We start from the raw sequence: 24,550 nt of genomic DNA, 5'->3' as shown, positions 1-24,550 counted from the left end.
TTTTTCGCGAATGGGTTTTCACTCGCGTGGGCGGGGCTACTGGACACTGGATTTGCTGCTGGACGGAATCAACCAATCACAAGCCAGGATGCTCAACTGCTGGCGATGGTTACACAATCCAATCGGACTGAACGCTAGCCGGTGACGTCACTGCTGCAAGTCCAGCAAATCTTTGGTCGAGCTGGCTAGCAAGCTCACTCATTTGTTTCAACCATAGACATGTTGTAAGGGCACGCAGCATCGAGCGCTACAGCCTACTTGCGCTGACGGGACGCGGGGCCGCCATCTTGGAGTGGTGATCCGCTCCACTCAGTGCAATTCATTTGGCAGGAGCAAATTCAATTCATTTGACCTCACTGAATGCCACTGATTTTCACGCGCTTTTTTCTCATACGTGTAGCTATGATAAAGGACACATGTTTTATTATTCATAGTTTGCTTAACAGTAATAGAATATTCTTATATGCTATAAGTCAGTGGTCTTCAACTACCGGTCTGCGGACCGATTGGTACCGGGCCGCGCAATAAAATTTTTTTTTTTTTTTTTTTAATTAAATCAAGATAAAAAACACAATATATACATATTGTGTATGTGTATGTCAATATAAATCAATACCGTCTGCAGGGATACAGTCCGTAAGCACACATGATTGTATTTCTTTATGAAAAAAAAAAAGAAAAAAACCCCCCCCGGTCCGTGGGACAAATTTTCAAGCGTTGACCGGCCCCCAGCTACAAAAAGGTTGGGGACCACTGCTATAAGTGACCAGACGTCCGAGATCAAAACTGGGAATATAATCACAGAGAAGGAGGAAAAAAACGGTCAACTATTTTTATATTGAAGAAACAATATGATTAGGTTATATATACATGCATATATCCTACATAAACAATGTATGAATACATTAGATATCTATATATCTTAGGGACCTATAGACTGTATCTCTGTTGCTGCAGCAGCAGAGAGTTTATTCTGTCTTAACCACTTGTATTGATATTTTGTATTACATTCTTCCCTTAAATGATCATGTTTACAGTGATTGTTTCATATGTATTTTTTATGTACGTCGCTTTGTATAAAAGCGTCTGCCAAATACTTAAACATAAACATATATAAACACCTGAAAGTCTTTATATCTTTATATCCCCCCTACACAATCTGGACTGTGGTCCTAACTTTTACAATCTTTATCTTCATCATCTATTTCAACTTTATGTTATTCAAGTATGACATTTTAAAATGTAATTCATTTCATTGACAAGCAATTCTATTATGGTCATACTCTTGTTTGCTAGCGGCTACGATTTCAGTACTATTGAAGATCTTGCGCCTTCTCAACTCTGTGGTAATATTCTTTTCACAAAATACAACCAATAGTACGTTAATGTTAAATCTTACTTGTGAAAAGTAATCCCCCGATTGCTATTTTCAACAGTCCGCTCATTTGAGCAGGAAAACCATCTTTGTTTTCTACCTGTCAACTGTCAGTTTAGGCTGCTCGCCGGCTCCTCATCACCACTTCAAGATGGCGGCCCAATTTCTCGCGTCACAGCAGCCAATGCTGCATCTACTTATAAATTGTCTATGGTTTCAACAATAAAGAATGTAGCAACATTTTTATGAATAAAAGTCGATTTCCGAAAGGAAAACCCACATCTTGGAAAATGGTTAAAAATAGAAAAGCTCTTAAGTTATTGTCTTTATTGGATGAATTTAAGTTGTTTTAGATAAGCTCACTTTTTAAAATATTATTATATTATTAATAAATTAAATTAATAATTATTATATTATTATTTTGTATTTGTCTTTTTTATTTTTGTATACTGTTCCTTTCTTTACTTTTTGTAAACTTTTTGTTTGTAGAAAGATATTCATTGCTCAACCAACCTAGTGAATACATGTAACATTGAGATGTATTGGAAGTGCCTTGGTTTGTTTGTATATTGTCGTATATGCTGTTTTTTTTTATTTATAAAAAGGTTGAAATTTAAAAAACAACAACTAAGTAATGCAACAACGCTCTTATATGATATCTTAAGGCCACATGTTTAATACGAAAGCTGTAGTTTTTTTTTGTAAATACATGTCTTGCTCTGTATATACACGCCACTACAGCAGGTGGCGGTATGTACCTACTAACGTTAGTTGCGACCCGCCATAAAATAAGGAGGAAAAACTTATTTGTTTGTATTTGTAACAATGACATTAGCTAAATTAACATATTATCTGACTGAAGTAGTCATGACATTATTACTGAGTTGCAATTAAACCAAAATATTGTCATTAAAATACAACGGAGCAACATGATCGCGTAATGAGTTGTGTAGTGAAGCGGAAAATAAACGGAAGTTAGTATTTTTTTTTTATTTTTTTTTTTTTTTTATTGAACAACAAACATACATTTATAATTCACACAAAAGTCTAGGCACTTTCAACATCAAGGAAAGAAAACAAAATCAAATACAGATAGAGTATTAAATATAATAAAAAATAATAATACTACATGATATGACAACAACAAAAAAAGACGAAAAGGGCTACCTAAATCACTTTAAATGTTTTTAACAGAGATATCAATTTAAGGGCTTTTTTACTTTTAATAATTCTCCAAGATTTGATTGACAATTGTAAACCATTAAGCCAATTAGGAAATGTAGGCCTTACTTTTAAACGGAAGTTAGTAAAAAAAAAAAGTGTATCAATCAGTTACGCTGGTTAGTTTGACCAGTCTGCAATAGAAGTTGTCTGAATCCAGCAAAAATCTAATAAATGTTGTTTATTTATTAGATAGGCCACTGTCATCGTCAAATAACAATTCCAACGTTCAGAAAGAAAATGTTGTTTAGGCTACTGGACATTCGGGTTGCGTTTATGCTTTCTAAGTAGGATTTCAGAAGATTTGTACATTGTATAAGCGGAGAAAAAACGAGTCATTGTAAACCAAGTATTTTTAACAATAAATATTCAAAATACATACAAATTACTTCACTTATTATGACAACTATACATGTAGTATCAATACAAAAGTTTCAAATGTACGATGTATTACGCGAGTGCATATTTTTCAGATCGCCTTTGAACGCAGCAGTGCCTTTGGCTGACGTTTGTTTTCCCCTTCGTTACCATGAGTTGAGCAAACTTAAGGTAAGGCGGACGAAATAACTTTTCTTTGTCGGCGAGAACAAATCGAGGTGCCGCATTGTAACAGCATTCCAGTAGTAGTCGTTGTTTAGGCAGCTTTTAGATTAGCAGCGAGTCACTTGTCGCGGTAGTTAGCATTAGCTGTAAGCTAACCCAATATCACTCTAAACATGACATGGATGGATCCAAAGTGTGAGTTAACCCAAATATAATGTGTATGTATGTATATAATGTGTATATATGTGTATACCGAGCTCTGTTGTGTATTAACAGTAGGGTCAGCTGCTCGTAAAAAAGTGGTGTGATGGAGGAAACAGTTGTTAGCAAACTGGACTGCTTTATCATAACACAACATGGTTGTTACAAATAGACAGTTTATGTTCATAGCTGCTAAATGAGTATAGCTAAATGTATTTTCTAATGACAGTATTACCTTATAAGGCGCATTGTTTTAATGTAACCCAGTGTTTTTCAACCACTGTGCCGCGGCACACTAGTGTGCGGTGAGATACAGTCTGGTGTGCCGTGGGAAATTATCTAATTTCACCTATTTGGGTTAAAAATATTTTTTGCAAACCAGTCATTATAGTCTGCAAATGATGTGTTGTGGTTGAGTGTCGGTGCTGTCTAGGGCTTGGCAGAGTAACCGTGTAATACTCTTCCATATCAGTAGGTGGCAGCAGGTAGCTAATTGCTTTGTAGATGTCTGAAACAGCGGGAGGCAGTGTGCAGGTAAAAAGGTATTTAATGCTTAAACAATAAATAAACAAAATGTAAGTGCCCCTAAGAAAAGGCATTGAAGCTTAGGGAAGGCTATGCGGAACAAAACTAAAAATGAACTGGCTACAAAGTAAACAAAAACAGAATGCTGGACGACAGCAAAGACTTACTGTGGAGCCAAGATGGCGTCCACAATGTACTTCCGAACATGACATGACAATCGACAGTGTCCCCACGAAGAAGGATAAAAACAAAGTAGATGCGGGAAATATTGCTCAAAGGAAGACATGAAACTGCTACAGGAAAACACCAAAAAAAGAGAAAAAGCCACCAAAATAGGAGCGAAAGACAAGAACTAAAACACGACACACAGGAAAACCGCAAAAAAAGTCCAAATAAGTCAGGGTGTGATGTGACAGGTGGTGACAGTACACCTACTTTGAGACAAGAGCTGTAGTGATGCATGCTTGGTTATGCTTTAAAGTCATATCCCACAATTGTGACAATGACTTTTTACTGTCAACTGAGTTTAGTTTTTTAATGATTTCTGCTGGTGGTGTGCCTCTGCATTTTTTTCAACCCAAAAAATGTGCCTTGGCTCAAAAAAGGTTGAAAAACACTGTTGTAACCTATTGAACACAGCCTAGTATCTAGTGTTCTCTGCAGAGGAATAACTATTTTGCAAAATACAAAACATGCAAGTCACGCATCAGTTGCGAATGTTCTTCTGGATAAGTGGTTCCCCAACTTTTTTCCACCAAGTACCACCTCAGAGAAAAAACGTGGCTCTCCAAGTACCACCATAATGACAAACATGATCATACAGTGGACCCAAGTATTCATTAAAAACAAGGCAGAGGGTTTATTTAAGAAGTACATGTTAGCCACTGTCACATTACACACAGTTTGAACAGTAACACCGTGTTTAAATATAGGACAATAAAACACCTGTACTTTGATCAAGTGAATCTTTGGCGTACCACTAGTGGTAGTACAGTTTGAGAATCACTGCTCTGGATTATACAAAGAGGAGAAACTGCTACGCGGTGTATCATAGCTAAGAAATAAAACTATTGTAGACATACTGTAAAATAAAAAATGTAAAATATTCATATGACATTCTTGATTGTGACTTGTTTGAGCATCAAAGTTGCAGGACATCACACAACAATGTGCCTTAGTGTACAGTACAGGCCAAAAGTTTGGACACACCTCCTCATTCAATGTGTTTTCTTTATTTTCATGACTATACATTGTAGATTGTCACATCAAAACTATGAATGAACACATGTGGAGTTATGTACTTAACAAAAACAAGGTTGAAATAACTGAAAACATATTTTGTATTCTAGTTTCTTCATAATAGCCACCCTTTGCTCTGACTACTGCTTTGCACACTTTTGGCATTCTCTCCATGAGCTTCAAGAGGTAGTCACCTGAAATTGTTTTCACTTCACAGGTGTGCTTGAAGCTCATGGAGAGAATGCCAAGAGTGTGCAAAGCAGTAATCAGAGCAAAGGGTGGCTATTTTGAAGAAACTAGAATATACAACATGTTTTCAGTTATTTCACCTTGTGTTGTTTATAATAAGTACATAACTCCACATGTGTTCATTCATAGTTTTGATGTGACAATGTAAATAGTCATGAAAATAAAGAAAACGCATTGAATGAGAATGTGTGTCCAAACTTTATGGCTGAACTGTTAAAGCATATTACGGTTGTGTGGATACAGTGACATAGATGGTTATGTATTAGGAAGTTAACAAGTTGAAGTATTTCTGAATGTCTAGTTCATGTGAGTTAATATCAGAAGTGAGTACATTTGTTTATTATGCTTTACACGCTCCAAAGGACAACAGTTTCTCATGTTGTTAGTATATAATGTAGTGGATTGTCCGAAGCTTAAGCAGGCAACAAAAGTAGTTTAGTACAACAAATGTATTTACCCATTATCAGAAGTGCAGGTTGAATTGAGTTGGCCGTGCAGACAAACCACAAGTTACTCCGGAGCAAACAAGACACACACAAGCCAAAATCACCCCCGAGTTCCGGTCTTCTGCCATTTTTTATATGTCTGTTGTGCGTCATCGTTCCTTATCGAGTGCGTCAATGTCTTGTTTTGCTTTTCCTATCTGTTCCATAACAACTCGAATCCTTTAGACAGTCAACACATTCTGTAGACAGGTTGGCACGACTTAATATTCACTTTTGTCCCACAACTGGTCCATTCAATGGCACAAAAATACAAGAGTATTGAAAATGAGCGGACATTCTTAAAAGACAAGAAATATAGGTCAAAAGGTCAGAAATTCTACTACAATAACACTTACTCAAACTGCATCTTTTGTGCCTAACTGCATCTACAGTCCTGGGAATGCAGCCGCCGCTCCCATCCGAGGTCGTCCGAGAGTTGGTGTGCTCCTGTCTGCACAGAGATCCCGTCGCGGCAGATCTTCGTTGCAGCCTGTTTGTTGCTGCTGCTCAAAACTACAAGAAGGACTCTTTGCTTCGACCCTTCCCTCCTCGATACGTACACGATGACACTAAAGACTTTGATGCACTGGTAATATTTACACACTTTGTTGGTATATTTTCAAAACTGAGTGCACCCCAAATTTCAACAACCGTTTAATTGCAGTACATATATACCACGGATGTCAAACCCACGGCCCCGGGGGCCAGATCTGACCCGCTGCATCATTCTATATGGTCCGTAAAAGCCTGGAAACAAAATGCGTCACTTAAGTAGTTTATTTTTTAATTCATCGCCGTTTGGACGGAAGAAATTGTGATTGCATATCTTTTAAACTCAAATATCAGGGGTGCACAAAAAATTGATTCACATCCTAATTGTGTAAATTGATTCATAATTTTTAAAAATTGGTTTACATTTTTTTAAAGCAATTTAAAAAAAACATTTTTTTTTAAGCCATCTCCATGCAACCAGAAGGGGCTTCTCTAACCTGTAACCTGTATTGAAAAAAAAAGTTTCACTGTAATTATTCTACCACATTATACAGTGCGAGAATCAGTTTGAGTCATTTATTGAGTCGTACTCCTATTGAATGGTAGTTGCCCAAAGATTCACACTCCTAATAAATATTGTCTCACAATGCAACACATATTATGTTATCTTATTTTCCAATCATATTTTAAATAATAAACATGTTTTTGTTAAAATGTAAATAAATGCTGTACTTAAATGTTAGCTTGACTTATGGTTTTAAAGCAAGTTATCCATCAAATTGTACACTGTGTAGATTCAAATATGTTCTACAGTAAAAAACTGAGTTCAGTCACCAGAATTTTAATTTTGCCTTAAAAACTGTGGTATTTTTTTCCCATTTACAGTAATTAGCTGTAAAAACACTGTAAATTGTACGCTAAAATTCTGGCGAATAAGCTGCCAGTTTGTTTGTGCTGCAAAATTTAAGTTAAGTAAAACATTTTTAGCGTGCGTAAAGAATTGTGTAATAATCAAATGTGTAGGTAATTGTGTACTATATCATGACGTGAATCCTTTTACATTTATATTCATACATCATAAGTGGCCCTCTGAGGGCAGCCATAATTGTGATGTGGTCCTCCATAAAAATGAGTTTGACACCCCTGATATATACTTTCTCAGGGCACAATACTATACGACTTAAATGAATATACTTTTAGAGTAGCCGGTTTGTATTGCTGTATAGATTTACTATACTAAAAATAACTGAACACGCATGTATTAATGTCTAAATAGATGGTGACAGTATAATAACAATAATTGTGCCTGTGATCGTCAGAGGCTGCATGAGCGCTGCTGACACTGGGGAGCTGTGGTTCATTGAGAGCAAAATGAATTCCAACGTGTACTGTGACAGTCTGAAGCAAAGCTAGATTCCCGGCCCTGGTAAATTGGGTGGCATGGCAGTTTGATAGCATGTTGCTGAAAAGTGAGTGGTGTACTCAATTTTGTGAGGTACTACCATCCCTGGTAAAATCCTATAAAATCCGCTACACCTCCCTGATACCGAAGTACATGTCAAACTACTTCCTTAACGTAAATGACCGCCATAACCACAACACCAGGGGGTGCTCCACTAACCACGTTAAACCCAGATTCCGAACTAACAAAGGTCTTAACTCATTCTCTTTCTATGCCACATCAATGTGGAATGCGCTCCCAACAGGTATAAAAGAAAGGGCATCTCTATCCTCCTTCAAAACCGCTATAAAAGTTCACCTCCAGGCAGCTACAACCCTAAACTAACACCCTCCCCGGATTGCTAATAATCAAATGTAAACAATCAAATGCAGATTCTTTTTCTTATGCCTTCTGATCTCTCTCTCTCTCTCTCTCTCTCTCTCTCTCTCTCTCTATGTCCACTACTTGATGTCCATACCCCCCCCCCCCCCCCACCCCACCCCCCCTCCACACTCCTGATTGTAAATAATGTAAATAATTCAATGTGATTATCTTGTGTGATGACTGTATTATGATGATAGTATATATGATAGTATATATCTGTATCATGAATCAATTTAAGTGGACCCCGACTTAAACAAGTTGAAAAACTTATTCGGGTGTTACCATTTAGTGGTCAATTGTACGGAATATGTACTTCACTGTGCAACCTACTAATAAAAGTCTCAATCAATCAATCAAATGGTAAATTGGATGGCATGGCAGTTTGATAGCATGTTGCTGAAAAGTGAGTGGTGTGCTCATTTTTGTGAGGTACTACAGTTAATAAGCCATGACACGAGGTACCGTACACCTGAACAATCTAAGTAATTGCTGTTAGGACTGGGCGATTAATCGAAAAATAATCAAAACCGACATTTACAGCGCGAGCAGCTTATACCAAAAAGGAATTTTGTGTCAGCTAGAAATTTGACTCTTGTGAACTATTCAAGTCTTTTGAACAACTTTTTTTTACGCGGCCAATGAGAATAGATTCAGATTGGAAATTTTGAAAACTGAAATTGAAAAATAAAGTTTTAATGTTGTTTTTTTTTTTTTTAAATGCATGAATGTATTCAACATAGGAATAAATGCACACTTTTTTAGTTTTATCAGGTTGAATATAATTATGATTCACTTAGGAAATTCATATGAACAAAATATTTAAAGGGGTCCTCATAACAATTTTTTATTCTACATTTAAAACACATCCTTGTGGTCTACATCAGGGGTTCTAAACCTTTTTGACCTCAGGGCCTAACTTTTCCACTACAGTGGGTAAGGCCACTCACTGAATTAATAATTGTACGTTTAATTGTAATCGTATTCAACAACTGTATCTAACCTACTTACAGTTCAACAGGACAAGCCTAAAAAATAAAAAAATAAAAATTAATACTATTCAGATAATACTGCAAAAGAATGGATTCATAAAAACTAATGAAAAATACACAATTATGCAGTGCTAAAATGAATACATTCTAATGAAATTAATGTTTCTTAGAAAAACTTTATTAAATTTAAGTGCAAATAACAATACATATTCACCACTTGAGTCATAATTTTTGCACTTAAGAAACTTCTGACTTTAGCTCCAGACTTAGTCTATTTTTTGGATATTATCATTACTGCTACAAGTGGTGGAAAAGTGTATTATAACTGCCCATATGGACCACAGCTGAGAAACAGTTTTTTTGGCAGTCCTCTAGGGTGACACTGGTCCATAAAACATGTAATAGTGTTTTTTTTGGTCAAAAAATGTGCATAGGTTATAGTTTTACAGACCGTTTTCAAATTATGTTTTTCTACAGACCATTTTCAAATTATGTTTTTCTACAGACCGTTTTCAAGCTGCCTCTTCATGTAGTCAGGGAGACATCCTTGATGATGTTTTATGTCATGAGATTTATTTTCCAGTTGACAGATGTGAATTCCTTCCCTGGTGTGAGAGACTTGGTAAGACTGCGACCAGGAGAGCGAGAGCACCACGTAGCCTTGGCACACTGGATTCTCTCTTCCAAGAGCTTTGCTGTCAAGACACTACAAAAAGACGAGGTATTCCCGCTACATTTGACTCTCACCACATCATTTTCCACTGCTAAATCAATTGTCTGTGCTTTCCCCTCTCTCCTCTAGTATGGCAAACTTTGTTCCCTGACAGAAAATGACAGCCTTGCTGCACCTGCGCCAGACTTCCTGTTTGAGCTGGAGTACTGCGACCAGTTGAACGCAAGGTTTGACCGGACGAGAGCAGACCGAGATGTCTTCTACGCCTTCCATGGGAGTCGCCTGGAAAACTTTCACTCCATCATTCACAACGGGCTGCACTCTCACCTCAACAAGGTCAGTGAGGTCCTCCGCATCATTTGTAGACTTCCAGCACTTACACTTGACTGATCCTGATTCAGCTCTTGTTGCTGACTCAAGCTTAATTTTGATATTACAAAATGTTTTTTTTTATCTACCTTTGCTATTTGGAAGCGTAATTGTGCTCTTTCACTGCATGATTCAATCTCATGATTACATGAAAGATGTCTGTGGTGCTTTATTAAGTAAAGGATAATAAATTACCTGTGCAGAAAATAAAGTAATTAAATGGTACAGTGGTACCTTGGTTCACATGTTCAATGGGTCAGTGACAGAGCTCAATCAAAACATTTCCTATATAATTAATTGGAGATGCACTTTTTTTTTCAAGCAAATACCAATAACTTCTGGCTTTTAAATACCTATAAGTTATTATATATCTATTTTTTTTAAATGTGCAACTATGAGTCAAACAATGGTAGATTTGACAAACTACCTGTAGATTTGTCCTAATCAAATATAAAATCGCATCCATATGTTTACATTTTAACCGATACTAGTAAAAAACTGGTGTTTTTTTTTTAATAAAGTGTAGGTGCTTTGTTACTTAAAAAATGCAAAACATTCACATTTTTGTGGAAAAAAAGCCAATTACTTTTTATTGTTATGGAATTCTGTTAAACCGACTAGTAATTTAAATACTTCAGTGATATAAATTGAATAAATAAATAATGTATATAATAATATTAATAATAATACATTCAAAAAGCACGGTGGTACAAGGGTTAGTGCATGTGCCTCACAATATGAAGGTCCTGGGTTCGATCCCCGGGCTCGGGGTATTTCTGTGTGGAATTTGCATGTTCTCCCCGTGACTGCGAGGGTTCCCTCCGGGTACTCCGGCTTCTTCCCACCTCCAAAAACATGCACCCGGGGATAGGTTGAGTGGCCCTAGTGTGTGAATGTTGTCTGTCTATATGTGTTGGCCTTGCGATGAAGTAGTGACTTGTCCTGGGTGTACCCCGCCTTCCGCTCGAATGCAGCTGAGATAGGCTCCAGCACTCCCGCAACCCAGAAACGGACAAGCGGTAGAAAATGGATGAATGGATATTACATGTAATATGATTCAGAGCAGATTATGCAAAATGGTGAATTGGCGTAATTGAGAGCGGGTTGAAACTCTCTTCTGACCTTTTTTTGACATGTTGCAAAGATGTGAACTGTATTTGAACATTTTAGATTATACTGCTGCACCATTGTGTATCCTCGTATTGCAAACAAATAAGTGGCTAGTTTGGCATGAGTAATGGAGCAATAATCGCAGTGTTCTTATATAATTAGTCCGCTTAATGCGTCATTAGTGTGGATCTTCAGGTCTTCGCCTGCCGCGCCCTTTAGAATCATTTTGGTTTAAGGCCACACTAATAATGGCAGTTTGACTCTGCACCAGATGATGAATTTAGTTTATATTATTTCCAATGTCAAAATAAACTAACACCATGACAATAATAATAACCATTTAGGAAAAAATCATTCTAAATTTGAACAAATTTGAAGTCAATCAACCAGGGTCACATAACGCAGCAGTAAGGTGGACTTTGGTAAGGTGGTCTGTCAATTTTCTATTCCTCAGTTTTTGGTCTTTCACACCCAGAACTCCGTGTTTGGAGAGGGGACCTACCTCACCAGTGACCTCAGCTTAGCCGTCCTTTACAGTCCCCACAGCAGTGGTTGGCAGGAAAGCCTCCTGGGTCCACTTCTCAGCTGTGTTGCCTTGTGTGAAGTCATCGATCACCCAGATGTCAAGTGTCAGGTGAAGAAAAAAGGTAAGTCACACTGCACACTAGGGCTGTAACATTAACTGATTTTAAATCGTAAACAAAATAATTATGACTATGTCAAAAAATGTTGTCTCCTGCCTTGCGGCTCTCAACTACTGTAGGCTCATCTTCCTGTTTGAGCGCTCCGCAGTCTCATAGACATGTGGTCCCCCTCACACGTCTGTGTTTACCATTTATTCATTTATTTGTGGCCACAAATAAACTTTGCCTTGTCACAAATGCGAATCTGGCGCTTTCAGGTTCTCTCTCACTCATCAACAAATAACAGTATGCAGGGCCGTTGCTAGGAATTCTGGGCCTTCTGAAAGAATATCAGTGTGGACCCCTGTGTTGCTTCTCATTGTTCTCGACGGTGCCTGGTGTAATACACCCAATTTGTTTCATTTTCTATGATTAACCACTTCACAAGTTATAATGTTATGATGTAAATTAGTATCATTAGTTGCAGCCCTTTGAGGCATTTGTGATTTAGGGCTATACAAATAAACATTGATTGATTTATTGATGGTCTTATTCTCATTTCACTGATTTAAAACAAGTTGTTACTGCTCTGATTGCAAATGCATTTTTAATTAACCCCTAAACAAATAGGTAGTGGGTACTTTATTGTATTTAACAATCAAATACTGATATGCAAAAAAAACAAACAGGGTGTTCTGGCTCAAGATAGTCCACAGGTAAATGTGTCGCATTGAACTTAAATGTGCAAGTACAAAAAGAGCATATGGAATATGTCGTTATGAAACAACTATCAAAACAAGCGTCAGCTAATCTCAATTAAAGTTTAAATTTACTTGCTTGTTCGTTATAAGTCTCAAAGTTGCTGATGAGGGCTTAGCTGACTTTCAATTTTAATTCTAGCAAGGCTATTTAGTAGGGCTGTGAATCTTTGGGCACAGCACGATTCGATTCAATTTGATTCTTAGAGGTAACGATTCGATTTAGAATCGATTCTAGATTCAAAGCAATCCTCAATTCAAAATGAATACTTTTTTTTTTTTTTATGTCCTGCCCAGCTTCTCAGGCAAATCATATAGCAGATGTAGATGCCCATATCGGCTGTTCACATTTACTTTACAAAAGAGAAGTGTAGGATACTTCTCTTGTTGCCTTATTTGTATTCGACTTTATTAAATGTATTTATATTATCATTTGGTGCAGCCGGGCCGGAGCAGGAGGGGATAGAAAGAGAGAAAAAGGAAGACAGAGGGGGAAATTGTGGGGACAAGAGGGGGATAAGACAGAGAGACAAAAACAACAACAGCAAACACAACAACAACAACAACAACAGAGAAACGTCAGCAAATACGACATGTACAAATATGATGGTAAAAGTAATAGCAAATAAGCAGTTAGCGAAAATAAAAAAATAATACATAAATGACAATGAGCATTATTACACTAAAAATGAAGCAATATGAATACCAATAGAAATAGTGCTATTGATAATAAACAATACCAGTACTTTACCTTTATTATCAACAATACAATTGTTCAAATGCAACAATACATATACGTAATGATAACTTGAGATACGAAAGAATGCAGAAAAATGGAGGGGAAGAAAGAGAAGCAACCTACATTAATCTTGTAGATTGTTATAGTAACAATAGGTTAAGCTTTGTCAGTGTGCCATGTGTTATACCCAGTTTACCCTAGGGCAACGACGTTAATATATGTTTGATGAAACGTGATTATGTGCATGAGTGTATGTGTGCATATGTACTTGTATATGTACAGTATGTGTATATGTGTGCTTGTACAGTGAATGTATATGTACAGTATGTGTATATGTGTGCTTGTACAGTGAATGTATATGTACAGTACGTGTATATGTGTGTTTGTACAGTGAATGTATATGTACAGTATGTGTGTTGTACAGTGAATGTATATGTACAGCATGTGTATACAGTATGTGTGTTTGTACAGTGAATGTATATGTACAGCATGTGTATACAGTATGTGTGTTTGTACAGTGAATGTATATGTACAGCATGTGTATACAGTATGTGTGTTTGTACAGTGAATGTATATGTACAGCATGTGTATACAGTATGTGTGTTTGTACAGTGAATGTATATGTACAGCATGTGTATACAGTATGTGTGTTTGTACAGTGAATGTATATGTACAGAATGTGTATGTGTGTGTTTGTACAGTGAATGTATATGTACAGCATGTGTATACAGTATGTATGTTTGTACAGTGAATGTATATGTACAGCATGTGTATACAGTATGTGTGTTTGTACAGTGAATGTTTATGTACAGTATGTGTATGTGTGTGTTTGTACAGTGAGTGTATATGTACAGAATGTGTATGTGTGTGTTTGTACAGTGAATGTATATGTACAGTATGTGTATGTGTGTGTTTGTACAGTGAGTGTATATGTACAGTATGTGTATATGTATGTTTGTACAGTGAATGTATATGTACAGTATGTGTATACAGTATGTTTGTATAATGAGTGTGCGTGTGGATGTACGAACTTTGAGTGTGTAAATATGTACTGTATTTGTAAGTGTATGTAGAAGCGTAGGTACCTATGTATGTGTGTATGTATGCAAGTGAGTATATGTGAATTTGCATGTACAATACATTTGACTCCCAGTGTGTGCGGGAGCCAGAGTACGGCCCCAGCCTCCCCGAGAGCCCAACCCACAAACAGTAGGTGTGGTGCCCAGGGAAACAGGGACCATCGCCCCCACGCAGCCAAGCCGGACAGCGACAGGAACCCCAGAGCCCGGCCCACCGTGCCGCCCACAAGGGCCAGCAGCAGGCTGCAGACAGACGCACCCGGCAGAGGACAAGGCACGAGAAAAGCAGGGGGAGGCCAGACCCCAAGCCAGTGAGAGACCCCACCCCACACGGGCAGAAAGGCGGGACGCCCCGCCCGAGGGGCCCGGAGACCCCCCGCAACCGGACGGGAAGACCGCCCCCGCCCCACCGGCAACCGGGCCCCCACGAGCCCACCCTCCACCCCCGGAGAGCGCAGCGAGGCCAGCCCCAGGCCACCCCACCCAAACCGGCCGCCACAGGACCACCCAGCACGGGGCCCCGGGAACCACCCACCTCACCCGCAGGGACCCCAACGATGGAGATGGAACAACCAGCAACCGCCCCGCCGAGTCCCCCCCCTGAGGTAGGGGAAAATAAATAAATAAATAAATCATTTTTAAAAAAAAAATAATTAAAAGAAGATCACAGACATGCTGACACACAAGGTCACTGCCCCAACAACTGGCCGACTCGCAGCACCTCGGAATACCCTGCAGCACCAAGCTACCACAGTAGACGCAGGGACCAGACCCAGCAGGCCCCAACCAAGACGGGCACCCGGAAGGGATGGACGGTGGGACCCAGGAGCTCCAGACACGCAGTCCGGATGCAGTAGCCCGAGGCGCCGACCCCCACCCGACAGGCAGGCCCCGAATGTACCCCCAGAAATATACATACATATCTATATACATACCCATACACATGTACACATACACACACATACACATATATACACGTACACATATATACACATACACATATATATACATACATACATACATACATACATACATACATACATACATACACACACACATACACACACACATACACACACACATACATACATATACACAGTTTGTCAGCCCCGACAACCACCACGCGCGCGCGCTGCCACCAGTCACAACATCAGCCACCCCCCTGTACCAGACCCAGCAGCCACGGGCGCCCACACCACAAAAAAATGGCAGCAGAAACAGCAGCCGCAACATCCCCAGACAGTCAGTACCACCCAATCAAATCAAAGCGATCAAAAAAAAACACGACCGGCAACCACACGCCAACAGGATCACGGAGACCAGCCAGCGCCAGCCCGCCAGCAAGCCCAAACGCCAACACACAAACAAGAGACACCGACACCCCCCCCCACCAAAAGACCCCACCACCCCAACCCAAACCCGCACAAACACACCACCGCCCAAACAACCGAGACACAGCATCCAGACCAGACACGGGCGCCGCGCCGCCACCACATCTAGTCACCAACAGAGACCCCACAGCGCAAGGTCGGGCCACACGGGCACGGACCCCACCCAACAGGAAGCGAGACCCGCGCGACGCCACACACAATTAAATAATAAGATTCAACAAAAATAATAATAATAATTTTTAAAAATAAATAAATAAAAATACAAATTAAATTAAATTAAAAATAACAAACAAAAATAAATAGATAAAAAATAAAATAAAATAAAGTAAGTAAATAACAAAAAAACAAAAACAAAAAAATTTAAAAAATTAAATAAAAAAATAAAAAAATAAATACAAATTTAAAAAAATTAATAAATTCATAATAATAATAATAATAAATGAATAAAAGCCTGGCAGGCCACCAGAACGCAGTCCCCAGAATCCGCGCCGGCCGACGAGGCAATGAGGGGTGCACCGAACCCCAACCCCCCCCACATGCATGTGTACAAGGCCCACAGAGTGTCTACTGTGTAGTTAAAATTAGGAAGTCAGCCATTACAGCCGACCTCCAGTCCCTATTGATGCGTGTACTGTAGTATGAGTGAGATATGTATGCCTGTGGGAACTAATAATGCCATTCAAATTGGGGGACATCAAGGTCTTGGTGGGTCCCAACCAAGCCAAGCCCTCCAAATCCTAAGTGTCTAATATGCAGCTAAGATTGAGGGATGGATGAGCAGGGGACAAGACAGGAGGACTGGAGCCCCATAGGAGGCATCCCCATCCCCCCGCAGGACAATCCCCCAAAGTCCTATATATGTGTGACTGTGTGTGCTATAAGTAGGAGGAGTAGAGGGCCCGGACACCCCCCCCAGTCCATGCGGCCGACAACCCCCCCCCACGGCCCGTGACCCACACCAGACCACTTTAGCGTGACGCCACGTGAGCCCACCCCCGCCAAACAAAGCCAGCCCCGCCCGCCCCAACCCAACCCTGCAGAGCCCATGCCAGCAACCAAACGCAGAAAAACTGCACAGCCCCATGCCCAATGCAAACACCGCATCCCGGCCATCCACAGCAACGTGCCCATACGAGTCCCGGCCAGGGGACGGGGGAAGAAGCCAATGCATCCCGTCCGCACGCCGGCCCCCAAACCAGCCGGCAAGCCCACGCCAGCCAGCCCCCACAACCTCACAAGCGCACAGATACCAGCCACAGTCCCCCAACCACTCCAACCCAACACAGCGACGCCAACCGCCGGCAGTACCACAGCAACCATCACCACCACCGCCCGTCCGCAGTACAAACACCCGCAGCCGCCGAAACCGAAACAAAAAAAAGCGACCGACCCCGTAAACCACAACAACGCACACCCTCAGCTACCACAGAGGCCACCAACCCACCTACCCCAACTCATCCACAGCCAGGCCAATCGATCCACCGGACATCCACACCCATACACACACCTACACATACATACACACATACATACACATATACATACATACATGTATATACACATACATACACTTACACACATGTATGCATATACATATACAGTACACATACATACACACACATATATACACCTACATACATATACATATGCACACATATACACCTACACAAAAAAAAATTAAAAAAAATTAATAATAATAATAATAATAAAATTAAATAAATAAAAAAATAAATAAAATAAAAAAATTATAAAATAAAATAAACCCTTTAAATAAAATAAAATAAATAAAAATAAACAAGAGGCCTGGTTGCCAACAGTGCCCAGCGCCTCCTAACCCCGCAGCCCTTCCCGCACGTCCAGGCCCCCCCGCCCACCACCCACCAGGCACCCCATCCGGCAAAAAGCCATAAGGGCCCAGCCCCGCGCCCACAGCCGGCACGCCATGGCATCTCAGCAGGCCCGGTGCCGCGATCAGCAATGCACACAAATGAATACTTTTTTAATAACATTAGGGGCCAAAAAATAAATGAACAGCTCTAATAAATGTGTATATTACTTAAAAGAAAACTGGTTTTGTTTAATAACAGTTTACCCAAACATTTAATAAAGTCAAATACAAATAAGGCAACAAGAGAAGTATCCAACAGTTCTCTTTTTCTAAGTGAATCTGTACAGCAGATTTTGTAATTGATTTGTGACTTTTTTTAATCAAATAAGAATAACAATTGTTAAAAATAAGAATCGCGATTCATTTGAACATTTTTTTTTTTTTTGGACACCCCTACTATTTAGCCTCTCTTTGTTTATTTTGGATCTGAGTACGTTCTTAACTAGTTTCCACTTGCTAAATGCCCTATCTCCACCTGCAACAGTCACAGTTAATGTTAGGATATGATAGTCAGTGTAAAACTAGCCCAAATTATAGTATATTTTTACTTTGTTGTTGGCAGCTATTATGGTGTCTTTTATTTTATATTACTATGAAAACAACCAACCCATGTTTGAATATATTGTATTTAGGCTATTCAAATGTCTCACTAATAAGACCACGTTGAACACATCATGATAATGTGTAGCTGACCTTTGTCAGATGCTCATAATTAGTCATTAGTAACAGCATTTCATCATTAATATCCATAAATTAACATTCTTAAATAAATGAGAGTAGAATAAGCACACATTTGATTGGGGAGTCATACTGTTGGAGTTGTCTGACTTTTTTTGTGACCATCACTGACTAAGTGCCATGAGTGTTTGTGTTGGTGCAGGTGAGAAAGAACGAGCATCTGCTGTTGACATGACAAATGACAAAGAGTTGGTTTTGGCCTGGTTTGTATGGCAGAAAATGACCAGTTTTTCGAGATATAAGTTATTTATTTATGTTTTTGGTTTTGCTCAATAAATTAATTTGATTTAATTCCTGTCGTCCTTAAAGCGTCTCGACAAACGTTACAATAATTAAACCGTGTTGACGAACATTGTTTTTTTTGTTGTGGCCGCTTGTTTCCACCTGTCAGTCACATGGTTGCATTGCAAAATCACACAGAAGAAATTGTTATGAGTTTATTTTGTTTGATTTGGATTTGATTTTGTGTGTGCAATATTTGCTGTGTGCAGACGACGCTTGAGCAGTGCACACCTTACAGGGAATGTTGCTCACCATTCTTAGAACATTTTTTAATGTCCTGGGCCCCTGCTGCTCCTAGTCCCTTCCCAACTATTCTCTGATGTCCGGACTCGTGCTTTTTGGGGGGCATCCTAACTCTGCTGGAGTTTGCTCGTGCTCTCTTAATTGAGACAAGGAAGTACCATGAAGTGTGTTGTGGACCAAACCATTTTTATATGAAGGGGCCAAGAGGGTTGTTGAAATGATTACAATTAGAATATTGTATCACTTGTTGCTTTGTTTTAATTCAGATTCATTTGTATGAATATATATTAGCTCTGTGTATAAATAATCATTTTGTCATAGAAGCTTACTGTACACTTTGAATGTCAATGTGCGACATTAGGTTTCTAAATATTTCACTCTTTTCCCCTTTTCAGACTCCGAAATCCTTGACCGTCAACGTTCACGGGCCAAAAACAGCGAGGGAGGCGACGTGCCACAGAAATACTTTGTGGTCACAAACAATCAGCTTTTACGTGTCAAGTACCTGTTGGTTTACTCTCAGAGGAAATACCTGTCCAGGTAAAAATCCACACACGTTGGCTTAGGCCAGTGCTTTTCAAATATTTTCTGTTACGCCCTTCCTAGGAAAAAGAATATTTTGCGCCCCCCCACTCTCCATCATGACTATAAATAGTATAATTTGTCTATAAAATTGTTATAAGTATACCTCTGCATAACATTGTAAGCTTATTAACATTAAAGGAATCAACACATGCTCTCACCGTGCTTACAGTGAGGCCAAGTGCTACATACGTTACATCATATTCTGGTATGGCAAAGAAAGCATGTTCCCAGAGGTCACACGCGCCCCCTCACTATTTGAGAAGGACTGGCTTAAGCATATAAACAAAACAAGCAAGAAAACACGTTGACCAATGTGTACTGTACATCTGAAGTGTTTGATCCTAATCTCCACCACTATAAACTACAACCACCCAAACCTTTGTACTAGTGATGGGTTGATGAGGCCTCATGAAGCGTTTCGACACATTGCAAAACTGTATTGATACTGTGTCGATACAGTGTCACTAAATACTGACATCTGCTGGACATTAAAAATCCCTACAGGCAACCTATGGACCGACTCAACTGACACTGATATTATGACCTAGTATATACAATAATATAAACCAAGTCATTGTATTTCATATCTTCATTTAAATAAAGATATATTTTTTAGATACAGTCAAATAATGTGAACATGTATCATGACTAGGATGGTAGAAGGTGGGGATTGAACCCCAGTAACAGATTGCTGGCACAGCCACGCTACCAACTTCGCCACGCCGTCATTCCTGTACCTTCTCTAGTAACAGTAGTGATGGGTCCACACAGATGCATCGGCGCATGCGTCGAGCTCATAGAGCGAAACCCTGTGTCGGTGCGCGTACCGCTTTTAGAAAGTCACGTGACCGATCATGAGCTGCTTTGGTCACGTGACCGATACGCGAACTGTATCGCACTGACACCTCCTCTGTGCCCTGTGAGCAACCTTCCCTGTAAGGTGCGCGCCTGCGCAATTGCGCAGTGCTCAAGCGTCCTCCGCGCACACCGTGCGCCGCACAGCCAATATATGCCGCGCACCAAATCAAACCCATCTGAATTCTAAACAAAATAAACACATTTATTCTGTGTAATTTTGAAATGCAACTTTGAGTGACAGTGACAACAAGCGGCCCTAATGGTGTTCGTCAACAACACGCATTGCGCCGCTTCCTAATAAACACAGTTTGGCGCGCAGGCGTCAGTGCGATACAGTTCATGAGCGGTCACGTGACCAGAACAGCTCATGAGCGGTCACGTGACCAAAACAGCTCGTGTTCGGTCACGTGACTTTTTAAAAGCGATACGCGCACCGACACAGGGTTTCGCTCTATGAGCTCGACGCATGCGCCGATGCATCGGTGTTGCCGGACCCATCACTACTTTGTACCGTTCACTTAAAGTCTCTGTGAATCTGCTTTATTAAAAGTAGTCCCAAAGTAGGGTTTCCCACAGAACTGCAAACTAAGTGCTAAATGTTGTCGTCTAATTTGCATAGTTGACAACGATGCGTGTGCACGTCAATTTTGTGGACACTGGGAAAGTCAGTGTGCTTAAAATAAAAAAAACAAAAAACAGATATGCTTAGAAATACTAATTTTAACTTAAATTATGAAATAATTAACTTAAAATATTGTATTTGGTTCAAATTTGGAAATGATGATATCGTATACTCTTCTTGTCCAGGACTTTCAAGGCGCGGTCATAAAGACACTCAATGGTCTGATATATGCCTTGTCCATTAACAAGGAAAAAGTCAAGGGCGGTCACGGCAAGTTGTCGCCGCAAATGTTGGTACATTTTTTTAGGGCATTCAACAAATGAGAGGACGGTTGCGGCGGTTAAATTCGAGCCCTGAAATTAGAATGCATAAAAATACATAGGGACTGTAAATATTAGGCTAAATTACAAAATAATTGCAATTCCCCTTTTAAATCGTAAAAAATATAAAATGTAATGTAAAAATGTGTATTTTGTCACTGAGTTCCCCAGAGACACTTTAGCTTGCTTATAGGAAGTTGCTCTTTGTGTTGCCCAGTGTGTGTTTGTTGTGCTGTAATTTCTTTGTTTGCACCGTTATTGTAGTTGGCGTGTAGTGGGATCCATCATGTTTTTTTAATTCTGAAATTAGTAGAGGGCCACAAATAATAGTCCTGTGTCACCCAGAAAATAGTAAGACAATGGCATTATTGTGTAGAAGTATTTTTCAGCTTTTAATTAGATATCAGCAACAATTTTTTTGTGTCAAAAAATGAGAGGGTTATTATTAATTTTAGACTTGACTTTGGTGCTTTTATACAATCCACTGACGACACACATGAACCGTTCTCGGCTGAAATCCATTTCACTAATTGTGACACTGCTTGCTGGATCTCTTTTGAATTGGGCCAGTCACATAAAATTAATGCAACCATATTTTACATTATATCAGAGGTGCCCATTACGTCGATCGCGAGCTACCGGTTGACGGTGGAGGGTGTGTCAGTTGCTCGCCAGCCAGGCATTAAAAAAGTAGACTTAAAAAGACGTCATTTTTGTCACTTGATTGACATACACAGCACCCGAGGGTCTTGTGAGATGACGCTGGCTGCTGCCGGATCATTATTAAGAAAAAATGACCGACAGGAAGGCGGGAAACACTTTTTATTTCAACAGACTCTCGCTCCGTACCTGCCGTCAAAACTCTAAAGACCGACTGCACAGTTCCTAGCTTCACAATAAAAGTGCTGCTTCATCTTGCTAGCAAGCTACGGAGTTAGCCGTCAATGTATTTCTTGTAAAGTGTATAAAAAGGAGTATGGAAGCTGGACAAATAAGATGGCAAAAAGCAACCACTTTCATGTGGTATTGGACAAAAAGGAGGACTTTTTTCTCCTGCATTTGAAAATGTGGACGTTATCATCACTACTGTCTGATTCCAATCAATGCAAGTCATCACAATCAGGTAATACACCAACTTATATTCTCGTCTTCATGAAAGAAAGGAATCTATATGTGTTAAACATGCTTGTATTATTATTAAACACCTTTAACTTGTTAACAAAAACCTCTCTTTCATAAATAAAGGTTCTATAAATGATATATATGAATGAGGTAGATCCCCTCCACTTGGTCAATTGAAAAGTAGCTCGCCTGCAGAAAAAGTGTGGGCACCCCCTGCATTATATAGTTTTAATATATTAACACACAGATTTGTTTTCTCTTTGACATTAAAAGAGTGTTTTTGTAAATTATTGTCAAAAAGCTTAATTAAATTGACAATAGTTTGATTTATAAAAATTATTTTTATTGGCTTTGTATTTCGACTTCAGCGGGCACTTTTTAGTACTACGAAAGAAAGGTGGACTGTGACTTAATAAGTTGGTCGACATAAGTAGGACGAAACTGAGCAGTTTATAATTGTAAATATTGAATTTATGGTAGAGAAGCTTGAAATTTGATGTTAACCATTTGACCTTGGAGATAGTGTATGGTTCTTGTTTTAATACTTAATATCTAGGGGTGTAACGGTACAGAAAAATTTGGGTTCGGTACGTACCTCGGTTTAGAGGTCACAGTTCGGTTAATTTTCGGTACAGTAAGAAAACAACAAAATATACATTTTTGGGTTATTTATTTACCAAATTTGCAAAATCTTCCACCAAAAATATTTTTCTTAGTGTAATATTTGATGTGAAGTAATCAGAACCTTGGATAGGTCAATAATTCATAATAACATTGATTTTGATTCAATATTATGTTTTGAGCAATGACAGTTTGAAAGAGAAAAAAAAACAGCTTTGTTTTATTAGTCAACATTGCAACTTTTACTAAATGACATTTAACCTTTAAGCTTTTTTATTTCACTTTTGTTATGTTTTTGTTTATTTGAATAGTATTTTTAGAATGTGCCGTGGGCCTTTAAAACATTAGCTGTGGGCCGCAAATGGCCTCCGGGGCACACTTTTGACACCCCTGCTATAGATAATAAAAGATTAAATGTGATAAATCTATGGATAAAAAGCAGAGCCTGGCGACGCATGCGCGTTTATCATAACTCTCTCTCTCTCTCTGTCTCTGCCCCTCCCTCACCAATGCTGCTGTTTGTTTTGTTTTTAACCCCTTCTTAACCCTGAACATACATTGAAAATACGCGCAACCCTAACTCAAAATGCCGGACATTTGAGGCATTTAAGAAAGTCCGCCCTGACAGCTCCACAAAAGAGGACATGTCCGGTGAAAAGAGGACGTATGGTCAGTCTATCCTAGCCCGTTAGCTGCTAGCATGCCGTGTGTTGTGCCTCGGTGTGCATTGTTTACACAACGTGCGTTACGCTACTTAATATGTCCGTGTGGAAACTCATTCGGTACACCTCCGAACCGAACCGAAACCCCCGTACCGACACGGTTCAATACAACTACACGTACCGTTACACCCCTATTAATATCACATGAACTGAGAGTAATGGTGATTCTACTGGATTGACATGATCAGTGTGGTCTGATGCGGGCTTTTTTCCTCACACAGACATTCCCGCAGTAATTCCTGGTTCCTGAGACACCACTTTGCCATCATGATGAGTCTCTACCTTCTGCTGCTCATATTCATTGGCACCTTCAACTCCAACGCCTTCATATCCTTTTGGAACCGACAATTCAGATGACAAGACAAAAACAAAAACAGACTTACTCGGGTCTTTATCCACTGTGCCTTCCTGGTCAGACTCCGACTGGAGGCCTCGACTCACTGACTCATTTTCTACTTGTAGCAAATACTTGACTACTTTCAACTGTCGTCGCCGTGCAGAAACGGAAGTAATTGTCAGCAGATGTAACCGTCTGACTTCTTCCTTTTTAATATGTCTGTATAGAAATAAAAGTACAGCACAGTCTACCAAGTTAAAAACCTCTTTGGGGTTGTGAAATGAATCACCTCTGCAGATTTGTAGAGAAAAGTATTTGTCCAATTG

The 24,550-nt window shown here is 39.4% G+C and overlaps 1 protein-coding gene across 1 annotated transcript in view; it reads left to right on the top strand.

Annotated features, from left to right (window-relative positions):
- Positions 1–3,060: 3,060 nt before the first annotated feature.
- Positions 3,061–24,550, top strand: part of parp16 (poly (ADP-ribose) polymerase family, member 16) — a 22,263-nt gene continuing 773 nt past the window's right edge. Inside the window, exons 1-7 of the mRNA XM_062036038.1 lie at positions 3,061–3,145; positions 6,231–6,427; positions 9,728–9,865; positions 9,947–10,153; positions 11,772–11,943; positions 19,433–19,577; positions 24,109–24,550. The exon at positions 24,109–24,550 is cut by the window's right edge and continues 773 nt beyond it. Of these exons, the coding sequence (XP_061892022.1) occupies positions 6,239–6,427; positions 9,728–9,865; positions 9,947–10,153; positions 11,772–11,943; positions 19,433–19,577; positions 24,109–24,244 (987 nt within the window). The 5' untranslated portion in view covers positions 3,061–3,145; positions 6,231–6,238 and the 3' untranslated portion in view covers positions 24,245–24,550. The remainder of the gene's footprint in view (positions 3,146–6,230; positions 6,428–9,727; positions 9,866–9,946; positions 10,154–11,771; positions 11,944–19,432; positions 19,578–24,108) is intronic.

Source organism: Entelurus aequoreus, linkage group LG24, assembly GCF_033978785.1.
Source record: "Entelurus aequoreus isolate RoL-2023_Sb linkage group LG24, RoL_Eaeq_v1.1, whole genome shotgun sequence".
Lineage (NCBI taxonomy): Eukaryota > Metazoa > Chordata > Actinopteri > Syngnathiformes > Syngnathidae > Entelurus > Entelurus aequoreus.
This window is presented reverse-complemented; position numbering and strand designations above follow the sequence as displayed.